The sequence below is a fragment of the Lissotriton helveticus genome, chromosome 10, assembly GCF_964261635.1.
Source record: "Lissotriton helveticus chromosome 10, aLisHel1.1, whole genome shotgun sequence".
NCBI lineage: Eukaryota > Metazoa > Chordata > Amphibia > Caudata > Salamandridae > Lissotriton > Lissotriton helveticus.
In genome coordinates, this window is record NC_136071.1 from 577,869,578 (window position 1) to 577,890,743 (window position 21,166).

At 48.2% G+C, this 21,166-nt stretch overlaps 1 protein-coding gene across 3 annotated transcripts in view; it reads left to right on the forward strand.

The window, feature by feature from the left end:
- LUC7L (LUC7 like) overlaps positions 1-21,166 on the forward strand; it is a 253,595-nt gene that overhangs the window by 172,726 nt on the left and 59,703 nt on the right. For 2 of the 3 annotated variants that reach the window (XM_078663114.1, XM_078663116.1), the window contains one exon: positions 7,031-7,110. In XM_078663114.1, the coding sequence (XP_078519240.1) occupies positions 7,031-7,110 (80 nt within the window). The remainder of the gene's footprint in view (positions 1-7,030; positions 7,111-21,166) is intronic. The other variant, XM_078663115.1, reaches the window with a different exon arrangement.

Below are 21,166 nucleotides of genomic sequence, written 5' to 3' on the forward strand. Positions count from 1 at the left end.
ACTGACTGTAACCCTTACACAACCTGAGAAGCAAAGCGCCTCCAACTTTGCAGCCTGTATGCAGAAGGTGGCACTCTGGATGGCAGACAATTGCCTACGATTGAATGGCAATAAAACGGAGGTACTAATCATAGGCAAAGCTCCATCAGTATGGACTTCAGCGTGGTGGCCGGAAGAGCTGGGAGATCTACCCACACCTAGCCATTTAGTAAAGAACTTAAGGGTCTGGATAGATAAAAACCTCACGCTCGACCACCAGACAAAACAGGTTGCAGGAACCTGCTTCGGGATACTACGAGTCCTCAGGAAAACGCATGACCTCATGCCGGTATCAGTGCGCCAAACCATAGTACACAGCCTAATAACGTCTAGACTGGACTACGGGAACGTTCTGTACCTTGGAGCCAACGAAAAAAGTCTTTCCAGACTCCAACGGATACAGAACGCAGCGGCCCGGCTGATCCTACAATTACCTAGGAGAGCCTTATAAAAAAAGCCCTGAGGGCCCTCCACTGGCTCCCGATCAGGGAACGGGTGACTTTTAAGGCCTTATGCGCAGGTCATCGCATCCTGCATGACAAAGGTCCGAGATACCTTCACGGTCTATTGCAATGGTATGAACCTACCCGACAACTGAGATCTTGTGGGACAGGACAGGTGCATGTCCCGAGGGTCCAGACAGCTAAAATGGGGGGGAAATCCTTCAGAGTCCAAACGGCCAAGAAATGGAATCAACTCCCAGTGGAATTGCGTACTGAACCTTCAGAATCTAAATTCAGGAAAGACCTGAAAACACTACTCTTCCCCAAAAACTAAAATGGTAGGAAGCATCAGCAATGAACAACCTCATCAGCATTTACAGCGCGGGGACACACTTGCTAGTGTAACCAGGCGCTCTACAAAATACTAATAAATAAATAAATAAATGTGATTTATTCGCGTGGTTGACTCCCTTGATTAAAAGGGTGGGAGAGGAGATATATGCCCGGAACCTATCAAAGCAAATTATCTACTACCCTCTGGTCAGGTCGACATGTTTCTTGCCATAATGGCAATTCTTCAGGACCTCAGTGATCAGTACTACACAAAAAGAAATAATTATACAGTGTGGTATACAACCTTCTTTAGTAGGTTTTACAGGTGCGCAGGCCGATTGGTCCTACTGAGGTATTGCGACCTAAAAGAATGAAAACACATCACAGAACAGCATGGTGAGTGCATTATTCCGTCGTGAAAAGGTACGCAGCAGCTCTTTTATGTACACACACGTGAGTGAGGGATTAAAATTAGTGAATAAAGGCACACGCATAGTAATAAGGTAACCGTGTGCAACAACTACCTCACTTATGCAGAGTCATACTCATTTGAGTTAGAGGAAAGCAATATAAAACTGTGAAATGAAGAAACCGGGCTCTTTGCTTACCCCAGAGATTCCCTAAAGTGCCCCGCAGACTGCTCCCGTGGGACCGGCTGTATAGGTATGGTACCTGGTAGGGAGGAAATGCCAGGGGCAATGTATATTACAAAAGAGGGGGTACAGTGTCGGTCAATCATGAAAAAACGGACTGGTAAAGCCCGAAGTGCCCAACAGGGACAACATGTGAAAGCTGCTAGCCATGCTCAGGCCCGGAATGAGGGTTGCCTCGAGAGAGCAAATGCCCTGTTGTGCAGAAAGTACCATCAGGTGTGGCCCGCCGCCCAAGGGACACGGAAGATCAAGGAGCCGCATACCGCTCGCGCCACGTCTCCGCTGAAGGACCTGCGGGAGAACGCGGTTGCGGCAGCACGCCACGTCCCGACCCCCCGTGACCACCGGGACAGCCAACTAACTCCAAATAAAATACCGTGCCACGGAAGCAAGTGTCTTCCTAAACTGAGGGTTTCAGACGAGAGAGAGCTCAGCAACTTACCCGGTGTCAGGGAATCTGCTTGTAGGCGATGCTCATTGGAGGGGGCTTGTGAAATGCTTACCGGCGGCACGCGGTCCTGGCCGTTGGAACCTACCTCCACGTGCAGCGTCCGGACAGGACGCAGAGCAGCTGGTGGCGAGACCGGGGGAGGACCCCGGTATATGAAGCCATTGCTGTCCTGCCGATTAGGTGCTGCAGCGGAAGCCGCGTCCCTGTCTCCAGCGGCGCATGCCCCGTGGCAGCAATGTTTTAGTGGAGACTAGATCGCGTAGTATAGTGAGTCCGAGGTGGTAAAGGCGGCGGCCATCTTAGCATGGGGAACCCAATATGGTGGGGAGGATATTGAGATCGGGACCATCGATCATGAGCCACTAATAACATGTGGTTAGCGAAAATGGGGTATTCCCAATCAAAGTTAGCCCCAATAGAGTGGCGGGCCGTTCATAAGGGGCAAAGGGCTCGAAATGATTAAAGTTAATGAGGCACATAAAGTCCAGGATAGGTAATGGACCGTAAATGTGGGGTAAAGGGCTCTACATGATCAGTTTAGACAGGCACAAATGACGCATGTCTGCCAGTCCTTGCTCGTAATAGAGCCTGGGGGTAGTCAGGGCTGTTCATGACTAATGTGGACTGTAGGTGTAATGAACGGTTCTAGCCTAGGTGTTAGCAGGTGGACCGAACCCAAGGAAGCATACATTAAGAATGTCCGGTGCATTGAGTCAATTTAGCCCCCAGTATAATCATTATAGGTAGACAAGGTGGGTAATACCTAAGGTAAGGTGTTCTGAAAAGTTGTGAGAGATGCCTACCGTCCCAGGGATGTCCAAGGGACTGAATCGTTTAACACCATAGTGTCCAGTTTCAGACATTGAACCCATCTCTGTTCAATCCTGAACAGGGCCTGTTTGGTTATGGCCGGGTGGGACTCCAGCACCAGCCATGAAAGACTATCAGCAGGGTGGCTGTGCTGGGAGTAATGTTCATAGAGTCTTGTATGTGTTTTAGAGCATCTGATGTTACTTTTGTGCTCCATGATCCTCAGTTTGATTTGCCTCATTGTCATCCCTATGTAGTTTTTACCACAGGGACAGGTGATCATATAAATACATCTGGTACTATTGCAGTTTGCATGTCTGCGAAGCTGCCACACAAATGTATCAGAAAGTCTGACTTCCTTACACTGCAGTGTCTGTGGACACACCACGCAACCACCACACGGAAAATGACCAACCACAGGGGGGAGTCCCCAAAGAGTGCTTTGGTTGTCAGTGTTATGTTTCTTGGGGCGTGTGTGGATCAGGGCGTCCTTCAAGTTGGCAGTTCTTTTAAAAGCAAAACGAGGGCGGGGGATGTCTAGGCCACCCGAATTGACTATAGACCAGTGTTTGTTTATAGTTTTCTTTAAAAATGCTGAGTTGTGAGTGAAACCGGTCACACAGGTTATGTGTTCGTCTGGTGCTTTAGGGTGGGTTTCCAGGAGAGTCTCCCAAGGATTGTTCAGAGCTCGTTTGCGGGAATTTTGGATAACTCTGGTTGGATATCCTCTATCCTGAAGCTTATGTTGGAGAAGGGTAGCTTCTTGTTGGAAGTCCGATTTAGCTGTACAATTCCTCCGGACCCTGAGGAATTGTCCAAAAGGGAGGTTGTCCCTCAAGGCCCGTGGATGGTGGCTTTTATACAGTAGGAGGCTGTTCTTGTCAGTACTCTTGCGGTAGAGAGTGGTACTGATCCCAGTGGGGTTTAGATTGATACATAGATCTAGAAATGGAATAGTTGTTTCTGAGATGGTACCAGTGAATTTCAAAAAAGGGTTCTGAAGGTTGATCCAAGAACAAAAGGCTTCACAGGTAGGACGATCACCCTTCCATAGTATGAGGATATCATCTATGTACCTGCGCCATAGTGTGATGTTACAGTAGGGGTTGAGTACAGATCTGATTGTGCTTTCTTCAAAAGTGGCCATGTAAATACATGCCAAGCTGGGGGCAAAAGTTGAACCCATGGAAGTCCCACGGATCTGATGATAGAGTTGTCCCATATTGAAAGAAGTTTTCAGTCAGCGCCAGGGAAGCGCAGGCCATTATGAAGGAAACAGGAGTGGGAGAGGACCATTCCTCGAGTAGGAGAGTGGACTCCACGGCTTCCAGTGTGGCCTGTTGCGGGATGTTTGTGTAAAGCGCTTCAACATCCAAGGTGAGGAGTAAATCCACACCTTCCCTCCCCTCGATGGATTCTGAGAGGCGGAGGACATCCCTAGTATCTTGCAGAAAGGATGGAATCTTTCCGACAACAGGTTGGAGAAAAGAATCACAGAATTTGGATAATGGCTCTAATAATGAGCCAATGCCAGATACAATGGGCCTCCCAGGGAATGGTGACACTCCCTTGTGGATCTTAGGGAGGGTGTAAAAGTATGGGATAACTGGGTCGGCAGTTATCAGGAAAGCAGCTTCATTTTTAGAGATCCATTCATTCGTTTCACCCTCCAGAACCAGGCTCGTAATGGTGGTATTGAGCCTCTTGGTTGGGACTACAGTGAGTGGTCTGTAGTGAGTGACATTGGATAATTGGCGTTTGCATTCGATGTCCTAGTCACTGCTCTTTTGAATGACGGTGGCACCCCCCTTAACCACCTGTTTAATAACGATACTGGTGTCATTGCCCAGTGATTGGACAGCTTGTTTCTCAGCTGTACTAAAGTTATTATAGGTGGTGGTTATAGGTTTGTTTTTCAGGCTCCTAAGGACCGCCCTTTCGAAGGCTAGTATCTCAGGTGGGACCATAGAGTCAGTGGGGGTAAAGGTAGAAGGTTTTTGCAACCCCGTGTCAGTTTTTTCATTCTCAGGTCTATCAGCAAAGAATGACCGCAGGTGTACCTTCCTGAATAGTTGTTTGACTTCGCACATCTCGGTGAAGCTGTCAGGGGCCGGAGTTGGCACAAAACCTAGGCCCTTCTCAAGGATCTCTGTCTCTACTTGGTTAATCGTCCTATTAGAGAGATTCACAATTAAACTCTCCTTCCCCTGGTCGTGCTCCTGGTTTCCACCGTTGTCGGTGCGGTTGGTTGATCTTGCCATTGTACAGCTTTTTGACCTCCTCGCTTGCGCCCTCTTCCTCTGCCCCAACCTCTGTCTAAAAAAGGTGGGTTCATTGGGTAGAATTGTGGTGGACCCTGGGGGTAGAAGGGGTACTGCCAAGGAGGTAACATCTGTGGGGGCCCGTGGAACATTGGACCGTTATGTCCTTGGTTCCAATTGGGGCGGCGCTGGTTGCGATTGTTATTAGGAGGGTAGCTACCACTCGAGTCACTCCCGGAGGATCCCCTCCGGCTCCCGTTATCTGAACTCTCATCAGTGGAGTAGCTATACCTGTTACTAGCGTATCCCTCTTTAAGGTAAGGGTATACTTTCTTTGTCGAATTTTGCAACTTCCTTCTGTAATTTCGCCATTTTCTGTTTCAACAGAAATTCTTGGTTATCCGTAATCTCGGGACTTCTGGGCATGAGTGTCTATCTTTCTATTCTACTTTCACTTCAGTAGGATCTTCTGTGGCAGAGGCTGGGCTCACAATCCTCACCTCCATACGTCGAGATTGAGCAACAGCAATTGACTGCTTTAGATCTACCACCTGAGGTGAATGGCATCCTTGCTTCCAGGCATCCATCTACACTGGGCACCGACACATTTTGGGATCCTGTCTGGATCTTGCAGGACTGAGCCCTTGTAAGCCAAAACATCAGATGTTTTATTTGTTTGGTCTATGACCCAGCAAAACCTTGCTTTGGGCACCTTTAAAAGTTGTCAGCCCTTTTGGCCTTTGTGTTTGCGAGACGATCTGTCCTTGTTTAAACAACCTATTATTTGAATTAAAGGTTTTGTGAAAATGTTTTTCCTAAACCTTTTGGGATGCCAAAGTAGGACGTTAATTTGATTTTTAGAAAGTTATAAAAAAAAAATTTCATGAGTACTTCCCTTCAACCAATGCATACCTTCTTGTTGCTTCTGCTGACTCTAAATACTGTCTTCCTTATTGGAATCACTTCAGCTCGTCGCATTTGTGAACACCAGGCACTGGCGGAGCAATGCCCTACACAACCATTTTCCTGGGCAAATTAGTGCTGATGACTTGGGTGCCTTTTTTCTCGCAATTCGGGACTTCTTTACTCTTTGGGCAATCCTTCACTTTCCTAGCGTTCTTTGCCCTTCCTCACCCATTAAGAGGTGAGGCTTCATTGGTGGAACCTCAAACAAGGTTTAAGCTTTCACATCACGTATACCAAGAACCTTAGAGAAGACAATTAGCTTTGCATTAGGATCTTGTATTCATTGCCCAAAAACAGGCCAAAAGATCAGACAGCCCATTTTCCAGGGTTCAGGCTGCCACTACTGCATTGTCTCGGAGTGCCTGTCTTGGACGTCTGTTTGGAAACGACACGTGCATCTTTGCACACATTCACATGTTCCTCCCGTAGCTCTTGGCCCACTTCTCAGACCCTCCACGTTTGGGGGGTAGTACTTTGATGAATTTGTGGGTAGAATTAATTAACAAGAAAAAAAGTTACTTACCTTTTATAAAGCTCTTTCAATTGAATACACGTTACTGCAACCCTGGTCTGTGGAGTGGTCTTTTTACTATCTGAAAAGGTCCCAGATTGAAGACCTGCACACTTCTTGCAATAATTGTTTTGTGCTTTGTGTCTGACACACTGAAATTCGAGCAAGAAACTGACATTGGCGTGCACAGCTAGTCGTTGCATGCTGCTTAGTCACTTCCTGGATGGAACGGAGCCAACGTTGAGCCTCTTTGCCACTTAGTGGCGTTTGGGAGCATTGCTGTGAGTTTTGAATCCAGTGTGATGTGTTTGGAATATTTTAAAGTTGATGTCTCTGCTTTTTGGGTCCACTAGAAGGAGCATTACTGAAGAGAAGTACTTGCCCAAGTACCACACTAATCAACTACCTTCTTTTCTGAGAAGCTGTTTATGCTCCGTATAAAATATATCAAACTTTCTAGATGGGTTTGTAGTCCATTTTAGTTGTATTCTAAAATTAGTTATATTTCATATGTCCCAGTTTTTACAAACCTGTGGTTAACTTATACTCTGTTACAATTGCAGAAAGCTGTGGCGGAAAAGCAGGCAAAACGCAATCAGGAACGTTTGAAGAGAAGAGAGCGGGAAGAGAGGGGAAATAGAAGGTCAGTCAATTCTGCTCATTAGTAAGTTGGCTCATGTCATTTGATGGATCTTTGAGACTGAAATTGTTGTAGAGATTTTTGGCCAATCATTGCAGAGTGCTAAACTTTCTTTTTCTTCCCGTGAGTATTTGAAGATAAACCCAAATGATGTGGCATGAGATGCACACAAGTAAATTTAGCTTGGTGGGATTGCTTCATATGAGCGAGACGTTCATGTGTGCATTCAATGGTGAGGAATATAGACAAACACAACTAAGTATCCCTTCTGGAACCAGGGTGGTTCCTTCTAGAGAGAGAATAAGAGGCTGGGGGGAAAATTTCCTTTCAGATTACACCGTACCAAGTTTCTACGCAGTCTTCCCCCGACCCACTGTTGTGGTTGGTAAGTTAAATAGACCTTATTCTTCTTATATCAATAGTGACATGCATAATTATCGGCTCACCCCACGTTTAAAGATAAAATTACTCCCCCAGTTCAAAAGTATCCTTTATTAGTGGAGAGGGAGGCCAGGTTAGAAAATGTAGTAGGGCTAGAGATGTAATGGTCCTATGACCCTAAACTAGACAACATGTTTCAGCCCTTTCTATTGGCCTAAAGATGGTCCTGTGCTTTCATCAGGATGGTATGTGAAGAAGTCACTTCCCCCAAAGTCGTGAGTGCAAAAGTGGGCAAGCAATTTGTGTGTCAGACTGCAGGATTATTTGAAACCAGTCTGCTTTTTTCCTAAAGGGAATTACCCCACATTAATAGGGCATCCGCTCCCAACGGGGGTATGAGTGGGAGGCCTTGTAGTCACACACTCCTCAAAGGTCCATCCCCGTTTGAGACCTACTGTGTGCTCTCTGTTCCCCTGCTTGTCCAAAACCTTTTTTTCTTCCCTTCTTTTCGTGAGTATTTGAAGATCAAAGCAAATCATGTGGCAAGAGATGCACGCAAGTAGATTTAGCTTGGCGAGATTGCTTCATCGGAGGGAAACGTTCATATGTGCATTCAGTGGTGAGGCATATAGAGCCATTGACATTGAGCCCAAGTTTGTAATATGCCTCAGAGATACATTGTAGGTATGCATATTATAACCCTGCTCTCGTATAAATGTTTCATAACAAAAGGTGCTTCTGTGGACTCTTTTTAGAATAAATACCTTAGGAGGAAACCTGCACTAAGGATTTTTTCATATGCAGCCTACCTAATATGTACAATTCCTGTATTGTAGTGCAACATATATTGCATTTACTGTCCCTGACAGGGCATTAGTGTTTGTGTGCACCAAAGCACTTAGTGAAAGGAACAATGGTGGTATGCACAGACTGACCCCTGCCACTTGACTGGTTGTGTTCAGGAGGTACTCTAGTAAAGGGAAAAGGTTGTTATCTTCCAGGGGATCCTCATCAATAGTCATAAGCTCTGAATATTCCCGCCCTTGTGCGGGACCCCGGAACCAATATAAAAATATATATGTAAAAACACATATCTAGCTCCACATATATGTATGTACATATATTATTTTTCTCATACCAATGCAGCCCCAAAAAGAGGCTAACACAATGTAAAACCTTGTACATGTATTGCAATTATAAAGGAAACGAAGAACACATTAGATCAAATATCCTTTGAATTTTGTGTTTTAATGAGTAAAACCACTCATAACTCCTGAAAATTGCTCATAAAAAGACATTCTTAGCCTCAGGCTGCATTGAAAAGCAATAACATAGAAAATGAAAGCATTTTCAACAAACTGGCACTGTGCCTTTAAGGCAGCCCTGATCCCAGGCTTCCCATCATGCCTCAGGGGTGACAGTTAGGTCAGTTGTTCTTTCCGGCTCCTTCTGTCAGGACCTTGGTTAACAGCTCCCACCTTTTTTTTTACTTTGTCAGAATTACTTGGTGTTTTCTTCAATTTTTTGATCTCACTCAACGGGTTTTTTACCCTAGAGAGATAGTTATACCTTTTTTGGGCTCAAAAAAGGTTAATTATTTGTCAAAATGCCTAAGGCTCTTTTTGACACCTGCCCTGCCTGTGGGCATAAGAAGGCTTGGTCAGATACACATCCAGTGTGTGTTCGCTGTCTACCTGACTCTCATGAGGTAGCATCTTGTGTCCACAGCCAGTCCTTGTCATCCAAACTATCAAGGACAGAGAAAGAAGCAGGATTTATGGACTTTCTGAGAGAGGTAGGTCTCCAGAGAGACTTAAGAAGCGGTCGACGTCGAAAAAAGGCCCGACCTGCTCTCCTTCGCCGTCTGGATCGGCGTCGAGGTCTCCAACGACGAAGAAGGTGAAGTCTTCAGCGTCAAAAGTCAAGAAAACTCCGCTGCCGTCAACTGGGAGATGTGCAGCGTCGAGAGAGTTCACCGTTGAAGCAGGGCGGCTCAAAGTCGAGACCTCCGTCGTCGAAGGCTCAGGTAGAGTTTTCGACGTCGAAGCCTCCGCCGTCGCCTAGTCATCGGCACTTGGCGTCGAGGCAGCCTCCGTCGTCGTAAGGCTATCGACGCTCGACGTTGAGGCATCTTCCGTCGTCGCCAGGTCATCGGCGATCGACGTCGAAGCACCCTCCGTCGTCGCCAGGTCATCGGCGATCGACGTTGAGGGATTCTCCGTCGACGACCCATCGGCACTCTACGTCGAGGTGTTCATTGTCGTCGAAGGACCACGGTAATTCGACGTCGGAGCTTCCTCCGTCGGCGTCACACCATCGACGTTCGACGTCGAGGCATTCACAAACGTCGGCAGGTCACTCGCCGTCGAGAGATGAACAAGGTTCGACGTTGGAAAAGCCTTTATGGACTTCACCTCCTCGGAAGTCGACGTCGAGGCATGGGACTCCAGTGGTTCAGCCTCAACCAGTGGCGCAGCAGTCTCCAAGGTCGTCTGGATCCGCTCCAGCTGCGGAGGATGACCAGGGCTCGCAAGTGAGTGACAATCACGCTGCCAAGCGGAAGAGGTCTCCAGAGCAGAGGGACTCTCGCAGTTGCTCCAGGTCTGCGGCTGGCTCAGGTTCGGACTCTGGCCCGGATTTAATTATTTATAAGTCGGGCAGTGAGGACTCCAGGCATTCGCAAAGGGATGCAATGCCTCCATCACACTCTCCAGTGAAAGATTCAGCTCCAAAGTCACCTACTGTCAGGCTTTCACCGAGATGGTACAAGCCACTTCATCACTGGGCTAAGGACAAGGAAACAGCGTATCGGATGCAGCAACCGCTCTCTAGGCCTAGAGAACGGTCACGCTCTCCGGTGAGGCAAAGAGAAAGATCACGCTCTCCAGTTCGCTAGAGAGAAAGATCATGCTCTCCAGTTCGCCAGAGAGAAAGATCACGCTCCCCAGTTCGCCAGAGGGAAAGATCACGCTCCCCAGTTCGCCAGAGGGAAAGATCGCGCTCCCCAGTTCGCCAGAAGAAAAGATCACGCTCCGAGGTGCGAACCAGCAGGCGTAGATCACGATCAAGAAGCACAAGGAGAGAGCGAAGAACTCCTTCTACTTCTTCCTCGACCCGCTCTCACAGAAATGACTCTCCTACCCTAACAGACTCTCCTTCAACGAGGGTATCTCCAATTGATGATATCTTCACTTTTCAGGACATACTTGGTAGGGGAGCTCTTAAGCTGGGAGTTACCTTAAAAGCTCCGCAGGTCAAGACCTCAGTAATTTTTTAAACACTACAGCATAGGTCTGCACCCAAACCTCTCCTGCCTTTGGTGCCGGGGATTATAGAGCCAGTTATGGACGTCTTTTTAACCCCAGCGACGGTCAAGGCGGCTCCGGCAAGGATTCTTAAAAAGTACAAATCTCCAGAGGACGATCCGCTATTCCTCAGAGCTGATCCTCCCCCGGACTCAGTGATTATCGCGGCGGCGAGGAAGTCCAATGCAGTCGCCTCATCCTCCACTGTGCCTCCGGATAAGGACAGTAAGATGCAAGACTCGTGGGGAAGGCGGGTCTGCAATACATCAGCGGCTTTTCTCAAAGTTGCCAATGCGGAAGCCCTCTTGGGGCGTTATGACCGATCCCTGCGGGATTCTCTGCAGCGTTTTGTGGAGAAAATCCCAGCAGAGGATCGTAAGGACTTTGAAGAAATCCTCCTGGAAGGCAGTCAAGCCTCCAACCAGGTGATAAGCGCCGCAGCGGATCGGGCTACCCTAGCAGCTCATGGGTATGCTCATGGGGTAACGGCAAGGAGGTCATCATGGTTGCGCCTAACGGCGTTGAAACCAGAAGCCCAAGCGCGCATATTGAACTTATCTTTTTCAGGTACTTCGTTGTTTGGCGCAAGTGCGGACGAAGAGATGCAGCGCATGAAGGCAGAGCTGGAAACTCTCAAGGCGGTGGGTCTTGAGAAGAAGAAGGAGTTCAAGAGGAAATTTCGCTCCTTCAACAAGGGCTCTACAAAGCAGCGGGTTCAAACCCCGAACTGGCAGAAGAGCCACGATCCGCAGTGGCAGCAAAAGTCCCAGTACAAAGGAAAGCTGTAGTATGTTAGTCCATACATACATACAATGATGTAGCCGAGGCAGATGTAGATAAGTTGTAAAGTATGTTTATTCAGCCTTAGATAAGTTAACAGAAAGTATTATGCTGGAACAAGCAGCCCCACCAGGAGCAGCCTCTTAGCTACTCAGCCAATATTACAAGGGTGGAAATAATCAACGCTAAGGCAACACCGGCAAGACTCAAGCCAAGCAATGAGTCGTCTCTTCCCCCAGCGCCGTGGACCACTCCAGTGGGGGGAAGCCTGGCAAATCATTTGGAAGAGTGGCAAATCATCACAAAAGACAGATGGGTGTTGTCTACGCTTCAGAATGGGTACTGTCTTCGTTTCAATCATCTGCCTCCACCGGTTCCCCCGATGTCAACATCAAATCATCAGCTGCACCTACTGCAAAGAGAAGTCGCCACTCTACTCAAAGTCAGCTATCGAGGGAGTGCCGGTCTCTCAGAGGGGAAAAGGGGTGTACTCCCGTTATTTTCTGGTCAAGAAAAAAGGACATTAGGCAGAATACAGACCCATTCTGGACTTGCAAACATTAAATCTGCACGTCAAAAAGGAAAGATTTCGCATGTTGGCGCTTCACCAAAAAAATCCACATCTCAGGAAGGGAGATTGGATGTGTTCGCTGGACCTTCAAGATGCTTATGTTCCAATACACCCCAGTCACAGAAGATTTCTTCGGTTCAGGGTGGGGACCTCCCACTATCAGTTCAAAGTTCTACCGTTTGGGGTCGAAGTCGGCCCCTCGGGTATTCACGAAGTGTGTTTCAGTGGTGGCAGCTGCTCTACGCCGCAGAGGGGTCTTCGTGTACCCATACTTGGACGATTGGCTGGTGAAAGGTCCTTCCCCAGTCAGCGTAAGAAATCCGTTCCAGACTTGTATACAGCTCTGCCAGAGACTAGGGCTACATGTCAACTTCGGAAAGTCAGTCATTCAGCCCACCCAGAGGATCCACTTCCTTGGAGCTCTGCTAGACTCCGAAGCAGGAAAAGTGTTTCCTTCGGAGGAGAGACAATCATCAATCACCCAGAAATGTCAACTGATTCTTCGCGGCAAGACTCAGAAAGTGCGCAGGATTGCCTCCCTGCTAGGGTCGATAGCGTCTTGCATCTTCCTGGTCCCGAATGCCAGATTTCGAATGCGTCCTCTTCAGCAGGATCTGGAGGACAAGTGGGATCAGCAATCGGCTCGCTGGGACGATCACATCACCATCTCAGACGCAGCTCGAGCTTCTATTCCGTGGTGGACAAAAGCTCAGAATATGCAAGTGGGAGTCCTGTTCCACCAACCTCCCCCTGTGCAAACACTGACCACGGACGCTTCCCTTCTGGGCTGGGGAGCGCACATGGGCCCACTGCAGGTGCAAGGTCAGTGGTCACACAAGGAAAGCACTTACCATATCAACATGCTGGAGCTGAGAGCAGTCCACCTAGCTCTCAAAGCGTTCCTCCCCTCAATCCAAGAGGCATCTGTGCTAGTACAGACGGACAACACCACCACGATGTACTACTTGAACAATCAGGGGGGAACGCGCTCCCGGACGTTGTCGTTGGAAGCGCAGAGGATCTGGCATTGGCTTCTAGCTCGCAGGCTGTCTGTCAGGGCGGTTCACCTTCCAGGAGAGCAAAACGTGAGGGCAGACGCTCTAAGCCGCCATTTTGACGACACGGAAGACTGGGTTCTTCACGACGAAGTGGTAGAGGAACTTTTTCAATCCTGGGGTCGTCCCACCATAGACCTGTTTGCGGACGACCAAAACGCCAAATGCCGAAGCTTCGCCTCCAGGTTCCACCGGCCAGGCTCGAGAGGGAATGCTCTTTTGATCGACTGGTCAAACGAATTTGTGTACGCCTTTCCACCTCTCCCGTTGATTCCGAAGGTGGTGAGCAAGCTAACACACTTGTGCACAACAATGATTCTGATCGCTCCCGATTGGCTGAGGCAGTGGTGGTACACTGACCTGCTTCACCTGTCAGTGACTCCTCACAAGAGGCTACCATGCAGGCCGGACCTGTTGTCCAAGATGGATGGGAGGATCTACCATCCCAACCTTCCGTCACTGAGCTTGGCAGCATGGCTCCTGAGGTCATCCAATACGGCCATCTAGGTCTGAAAGAGGCAAGGCGTCCTTCCACAAGACATTCGTATGCATGCAAGTGGAAGAGATTCTATATGTGGTGTATACAGAATAGTCATGATCCGATCAAATGTCAAGAAGAAGCAGTTCTTCCTTATTTGTTGTATCTCGCTAAAGCAGGTTTAAAGTTTAATTCCATCAAGGTGCACCTAGCGGCCATAACGGCTTATAGGCGGTCATCTTCTCAAACCTCTTTTTTCCAGCTAACATCTGTCAAGGACTTCCTGCAAGGGTTGAAAAAAGTATACCCCCCAGTGCGTCGTCCTCCTCCACCCTGGGAGTTGAACCTGGTGTTCAACTCCCAGGGTGGGTCCTCCTTTTGAACCCATTCACAAAGCTACTTTACAACATCTTTCATGGAAAGCGCCTTTTTTGGTGGCTATCGCATCAGCTCGCAGAGTGAGCGAGATTCAAGCCCTCTGTGCATCAGAACCCTATACCGTGTTCCATTTGAATAGGGTAGTGCTGCAGACGCATCCATTTTTTCTGCCTAAAGTGGTGTCAGATTTTCATGTAAATCAGACCATTTCTCTGCCCACTTTTTTTCCCAACCCCTCTACACTAGCTGAGAGGGCTCTGCATTCTTTAGACCTGAAAAGGGTTTTAAAATTCTGTCTTGACAGGTCTAAAGTGATTCGTCATTCTGATCATCTTTTCGTTAACTATGAATCGATCAGGACAGGCCATGCTGCTTCAAAACGTTACATTTCCAGATGGATCGTTCCATGTATTAAACTTGCTTACCAGCTAGCGCAAAAACCCCTGGGGTTTTCTCCCAAGGCGCATTCCACCAGGGGAAGAGCTGCGACTGCGGCCTTTCTCAATAACGTGCCCATGTCTGAGATCTGTAAGGCGGCGACCTGGCGGTCTGTCCATACATTTACCAGACATTGTCTTGATTCTGACACGAGAGCAGATACCCAAGTAGGCCAAGCCTCCTTGCGGAATCTGTTTAACAGCCAGTCTGGGCTGTGATGTTGGGTCTTTTAAGGTAGAAGATGTACTTCTCATTTACCTGCAAGTGGTTGCTGGGCTTGCTATTCTATTCAGTGCTTATGACTACTGATGAGGATCCCCTGGAAGAGAAGGATAAGTTACTTACCTGTAATCCTAGTTCTCTTCCAGGGGTATCCTCATCAAAGTCATAAGCAACCCACCCGCCTCCCCAGGTAAATGAGAGCTGTACGTTTTTTATATTTGTATTTAGCCCTGACATCAGGGTTATGCAAAGAACAACTGACCTAACTGTCACCCCTGAGGCATGATGGGAAGCCTGGGATCAGGGCTGCCTTAAAGGCACAGTGCCAGTTTTTTGTTGAAAATGCTTTCATTTTCTATGTTATTGCTTTTCAATGCAGCCTGAGGCTAACAATGTCTTTTTATGAGCAATTTCAGGAGTTATGAGTGGTTTTACTTGTTAAAACACAAAATTCTAAGGATATTTGATTTAATGTGTTCTTTGTTTCCTTTATAATTGCAGTACATGTACAAGGTTTTACATTGTTAGCCTCTTTTTGGGGCTGCATTAGCATGAGAAAAATAATATATGTATATACATATATGTGGAGCTAGATATATGTGTTTTTAAATATATATTTTGACTTTGAGGATACCCCTGGAAGAGAACTAGGATTACAGGTAAGTAATTTATCCTTACTTACCTCTAATCCCAGTTATTTTCCCGGGGTATACTCCTCAGTCATAAGCACTTAATAGAGTAGATTGACTCAGGTAAGTCCCAGTGTAGTAGGAGGGTGTGCCCAAAGCCCACCTCCTGTCTCATAAGAGGATTGGGAATGGGGTGTGCCCAAAGACCAGTCCCAGGGCATGGTTGGTTCCATGAGTGCACGCCAGGAGGGGAGCCTAGTCTGTACTGGAAAGTTAGCTGCTGTGGGGGATCTCCTAGTGTCAGGAGAACTTGAACTGGTGGAACGCTGCTTACAGATGCCCCTCCGAGTGTCAAATGGAGGGGTGAGAGGGGGAAGCAGTCCCCTGTGGCAGAACCAGTGGGTCAGGGGCCAGCTCTGATAGTAGAGCCCCCCTGGAATGACTCTGGTGACACCACTTCTCGTTCGGGGGGGGGGGGGGGGGAGGTTCACGCACTGTCAAATGGGCAGGGGTCGGGAGATCAGCGTCAGGCGGACTGTCACACAACACATGAGGTATAGGTTACCCTTGAGGGGGGAAGGGATATTCCCCAGGAAGTCCTGACTTGCCAGGCACATGCTCAGCCGCAGGGTGTAGTCCCTGGGTTGGGAGACCAGGTTCAGGAGGTAATTTCCGACCTGGTGTGCGGACAACTGCTAGCAGTGTCTTTTTCTTTTTGTCTTCTGGGGATACCACTCCAGGTGGGAGGATGCAGAATTCTGGAAGGGGGTGCAGGGTGAGGGAGAACTTGCCTCTGGCACCGGTTCATCCTGAGGGTTGGTCCCAGTTGCCCTGACAGTTTTAGGTTCTGAAGGTACCTCACCTAGGAGGAGGGTGCAGAACCTCAGAAAGAAGGGTAGGTTTAGGAGAGCCTCGCCCATGACCCTTGGTCAGCCTGAGGGTGCAGAACCTGGGTTGAGGGAACAGTGGTAGAGTAGATCTGCGCTGATGAGGGGTACAGTGGAGCACTCCAGCCCCCACTCTGCGAAATGGCTAGGACCAGAGACCCCTTGATGGCCTGGTTCTGGCTGCGGGCACCAAACTAATCGCCATGGAATAGCTTAGTTGGTCCTGAGAGCAGAGACGGGGGGGATCCACATGGGTTCAGATTGGTGTAGAACTGGAATGTGCCCCTGCAGTTGCTGGCCAAGGTCCATGTTCTATTCCCCCAAGCAGCGAAGCCCGTCAAGGTATGTATTAGTCTACCCTGGCTTTAGGCTGGAGATGGCTTGTATTGTACCTGGCCCTTTTTGCAGGGTCATCCTGTGGGAAACTGGCTCTGTATATACTATCGCAAAATGAGATATAGTGTGCACAGAGTCCAGTAGAACTCCAAAGGTAGGCAGAGGTAAGTGTAGATAGCACCGTACTCTCTATTTGTGGTAGAGTGGGTGAGCAGTAAGGTTTTATCAGAGGGTAGTGTTGAGCATTTGTTTTACACACTCCATTAGCAAATGATGTCCCACACTCTATAAAATGTAACTTTGCTTTCAATACAGTGAAAATTACTGTTAGATTACTTTACAAATCAATTTTTTCTACTCCATGTGATGTGCCTAGATATCACACTGGGACATTTCCTAGAGAAAAGGTAAGTAAAGCAGTTTTTAGGTATTTGTAGTTTTTCAAGTTCTCACGCAAAACCAACTCCACACTTAAAACCATTTTCAAGACAAAACAGTCAATGCAATCTTCTAGAAGGAAATTGAGTTATCTGTTTACAGGCAAGTAGTTATTTGTCGGAGTTGGTATTCTGGGTTTAGAACCAGGGTTCCCCCAGGGTCAAGGATGCACTCTCAAAACACCCTCAGCGGCACTAGGGCCGCCGGGTGCAGAGTGCAGAGGCCCAATGTTATCCAGTGGGGAGTAGGGGTCCTCCGGCTGGTGGCTGCTCACGAGCAGGCCACAAAGTTGTGGTAGCAAAGCTCCTGGTGTGAAGCTCAGGGCAAAGCGGGATCCAAGTTGGCAACCAAAGTACATTCGCAGTGACAGCTGGGCGCAGGGTGCTGGTTTGGCATCAGGTGCCCTGTTGTCTATGGGGATTTCTGGTTGTGGTTTATAGCTCGGTCCAGAAAGTTTTCCAGGAGGAACTAACAGCTGGGCAGGTTAGTTAGAGGGCTCGGGTACTTGGGTGCACCTTGAGTTCTCCAGTATTGGGGTATCTTTCATAGATTCATACATGCCTGAATCATTCCTCGTTGTTGGAGTGGGAGTCCCACGGTACATAAAAAAAGCAATAATTATGCATATAACGATAACATAGGTAACCTAGAACCAGGAAGTAAAGTAGCCAGAAACTACAAGGAAAAAAACTTCCACATTTATGACTTGTGCAAGTCATTATATACAGTCCAAACTGTAGCCAATCCGGCGACAGCACCCTCCAGAATGTTCTCTTCAGAGGCTCCGGCTCTCAGATTTTCTACCGCACGTCGTGTGAAGGGAGTCTCCCTGAGCTCTGCTCAGTACTCTTCTATTTCTTCAGGAATTTTCTTTGTTTCAGGATGTCTTCATCTAAGAAATCGCTCTTTCGACCTTGTGAGTTTTATGGGAAGCTCCGGCTGTTTTCTGAGGACCCCCACAAGAAGTGAATTTATTGCCTGTATCCTGATCACCAGGTGAGAGACTGCAAGATCTGTAGGACCTTCTCTCAAAAAATTCTCAGACCGAGAAGGACGTCTACTTCTGTGGCTACAGAAGATTAAGGATCAAGATAACCCCTTATCTGATGTGGGGCGTTACAGGTAGGGCAAGGGCAGGGATCAATGGGTCCCTGTCCTGGGGTGAGTACAGGGAGGGGGGCAGGAGCCTAGCTGGGATTGGGCAGGGCTCTCCATCTACAAGATGGCCGGAGCCTGGGGTCGTGCTTCACCTCGCCTCCTCCACCGAGGGGTGGAGTGGGCAAAGGTTGGCACCCCCCTCCCTTCATGACATAGTTTTTCCCGCCAGTCTTTCCGCCAGAGTGGGGGCATGTGAGAAAGTGCCATCTTTCTTGCCTTGGTATGCCCCCACTTTTTTCCCGAACTGCTGATGTACTTTGACTGAGTGTGCCCTGGGTCCCTGCCAATCAGGATCCCAGGGCCTGTGTTCCTTCCCTAAAAAGAAAAACTGTGCTGAAACAAAATACCCAATTGGCATCTCTGGCCACCTGTCGGCCCCTAGTAAATGGTACCCTAGGTACCCAGGGCATGGTAACCAGAGAAGACCCCTGAGGGCTGCAGCACTTATTGTGCCACCCTCAGGGGCCCTGTACCCTGGCACCCACACACTGCCTTTGCAGGCTGAGTGCCTAAATACAGAACTAAAACAAGAGTCGGCATGGCACACATCCCTGTGTGCCATGCCCACAGAACCCACTGCCCTGGCATACTTCAGTCACCCCTCTAGCTGGGTGCCCTATGCCAGAGGTGAGGGCACAGGTGCATGAGCCCTGTGCCCCTACAGTACCCAGGGCTATTCCTGGGCACTGTAAGTGCAGTGAATCCATTTTGAGTATATGGTGCAGGGAGGTTGTCATTACGAACTCCACAGCACCATAATGACTACACTGAAGACTGACAAGTTTGGTACCAAAACCTCTGAGAGCTTCTCCAGACCATTTGCTGTACCCACCAACTGGCCCCCTTCAGTTCTGCCCTGTGAGAAAGATGGCTCTATGTATACTAGACTAGAATGAAGTACAGTGTGTATAGAGTCCACCAACCCCAGAGGTATAATAGAGGTTAAAGTCAGAACTCGGACCTCGACCTTTGCTCTCTCCTACGCTCTTATGGCCCAGGTCCGGTAAAAGATTTTTCCAATTCGCACATCCCCATACCCACAATTCCCACAAACCCTCTGAGGCTCCCAACACTCAACAACAGAGGCTCCGTCCCTAACAACCTCAGGAAAGTTCCCCTCACACTAGAAAGCTCGACCACCCTTCTCTCTCCCAAACTCAAATGCATCCTACTAAACTGCAGATCGGCCCAGAGACATTCCTCCGACATCGCGGATCTTGTCTCAAATAGGGAGCTAGACCTAGCCTTTCTAACGGAAACGTGGCTCACTGAAGCCTCTACCCCGATTATGGACATACTAGTCCCCCCCAATTATCACATCATTAGGCTGGACAGGTCTCCTGGCAAGACGGGCGGGGGAATTGCATGCATTTTTAAGAGCAACCTCTCCGTTACTCAAGTCACCTCCCCCTCCCTTTCCTCCTGTGAACTCCTCTGCCTAGACATCATCAGTGAGGGCAAACAAGTATGTACTTTACATCTCATTTATCACCCGCCTGGTGACAATCTCATATTCACCCAACAAGTCATGGACCTGATCACTTCCAACGCCGGTCGGCAGACCACTCAAGTCTATCTGGGTGACTTCAATCTCCATTGGAACGATCAGAAAGACACTGCGGTGAATAGTCTAAAAACTTTCCTCAATGCGCTTGACCTCACCCAACTATGCGATAAACCAACACACGACAAAGGCGCGATACTCGATCTCATCATTGCCAAAGAGAACGCTATTCAACTAGAAGCGATTCTACCCTGCGATTGGTCAGATCACCACATTATCACCTTCTTTATCAACGAAAAAGTTAAACCTAACCCTACTCAACCAATCAAATCCAAAACATGGAAAAGGGATTTGAAGAATCTTAACCCCTCCACCCTACCTCCCCACATCGGCAACCTCCTCCTTCCCCCTTCAGGTGCCTCAGATGTTCAATCACTGACTGACCACTACCTTGACTCTATGAATACAATAGTCAATGAAGTCGCCCCTCTGCAACTGAAGAGAGTCTCCACCAAAATTTCTAACCCCTGGTATGATGACAGTCTCAATGACGAAAGGCGTAATATGCGAATGGCAGAGCGCACCTGGAGATCGGACCCTTCAGCACTGCATCTCAAAAAGCTTAAGACCAAGAGAAATGCCTACTTTAGGAAAATAAAGCGCACAAAGTCGGACTTCTTCAGCCGCCAGTTGGACCAAGCGAAGAATAGGCCAAGAAAGCTGTTCGAGCTAATCAAGACCCAAACAAAGGCACAACCCACACAATCAAATAGCACAACAAATGACACCCCACACTGTGAAGCCTTCTCTGCTTTCTTTAAACATAAGACTGACAACATAAGAAATGACCTCATCATGGATGTAAATCGATACTCCAACCACACCAGAATGGCTGACACTCAACCTAAAAACAAGGCATCCTGGCAGTACTTCGACACCTACTCGGAAGAAGCTATACACAAACTGCTCTGCACTTTGAAGCCCTCTAATCACCTCACAGACCCTCTACCTGCTAATGCTGTAAAAGACTTTATCCCCTTGCTCCTCCCTCTCTGGACCAAGATCATCAACAGCTCTTTGCAACAAGGACACATTCCAGACTCCCTTAAGGTGGGGCAAGTCACGCCTATACTCAAGAAACCTACAGCTGATCCGTCTGACCTAAACAATTATCGGCCCATCACCAATATCCCCACCCTGGCCAAACTGTTGGAGAAATGTGTCCAACTCCAACTAACAAAACACATTGATCAATTTGACCTCCTCAACCCTCATCAATCAGGCTTCAGAGCGAAACATAGCACGGAAACAGCTATGACACACATAATTGATGACGCCCTCCAAATTCTGGATCGCAATGAGTCCTGCCTCCTCATCCTTCTTGATCTCTCGTCAGCATTTGACACGGTCAAACATGAGAACTTGTTGGAGCTGCTAAGTACTAGAATGGGGCTATCGGGAACTGTTCTCAAATGGTTTTCGTCTTTCCTTCACAACCG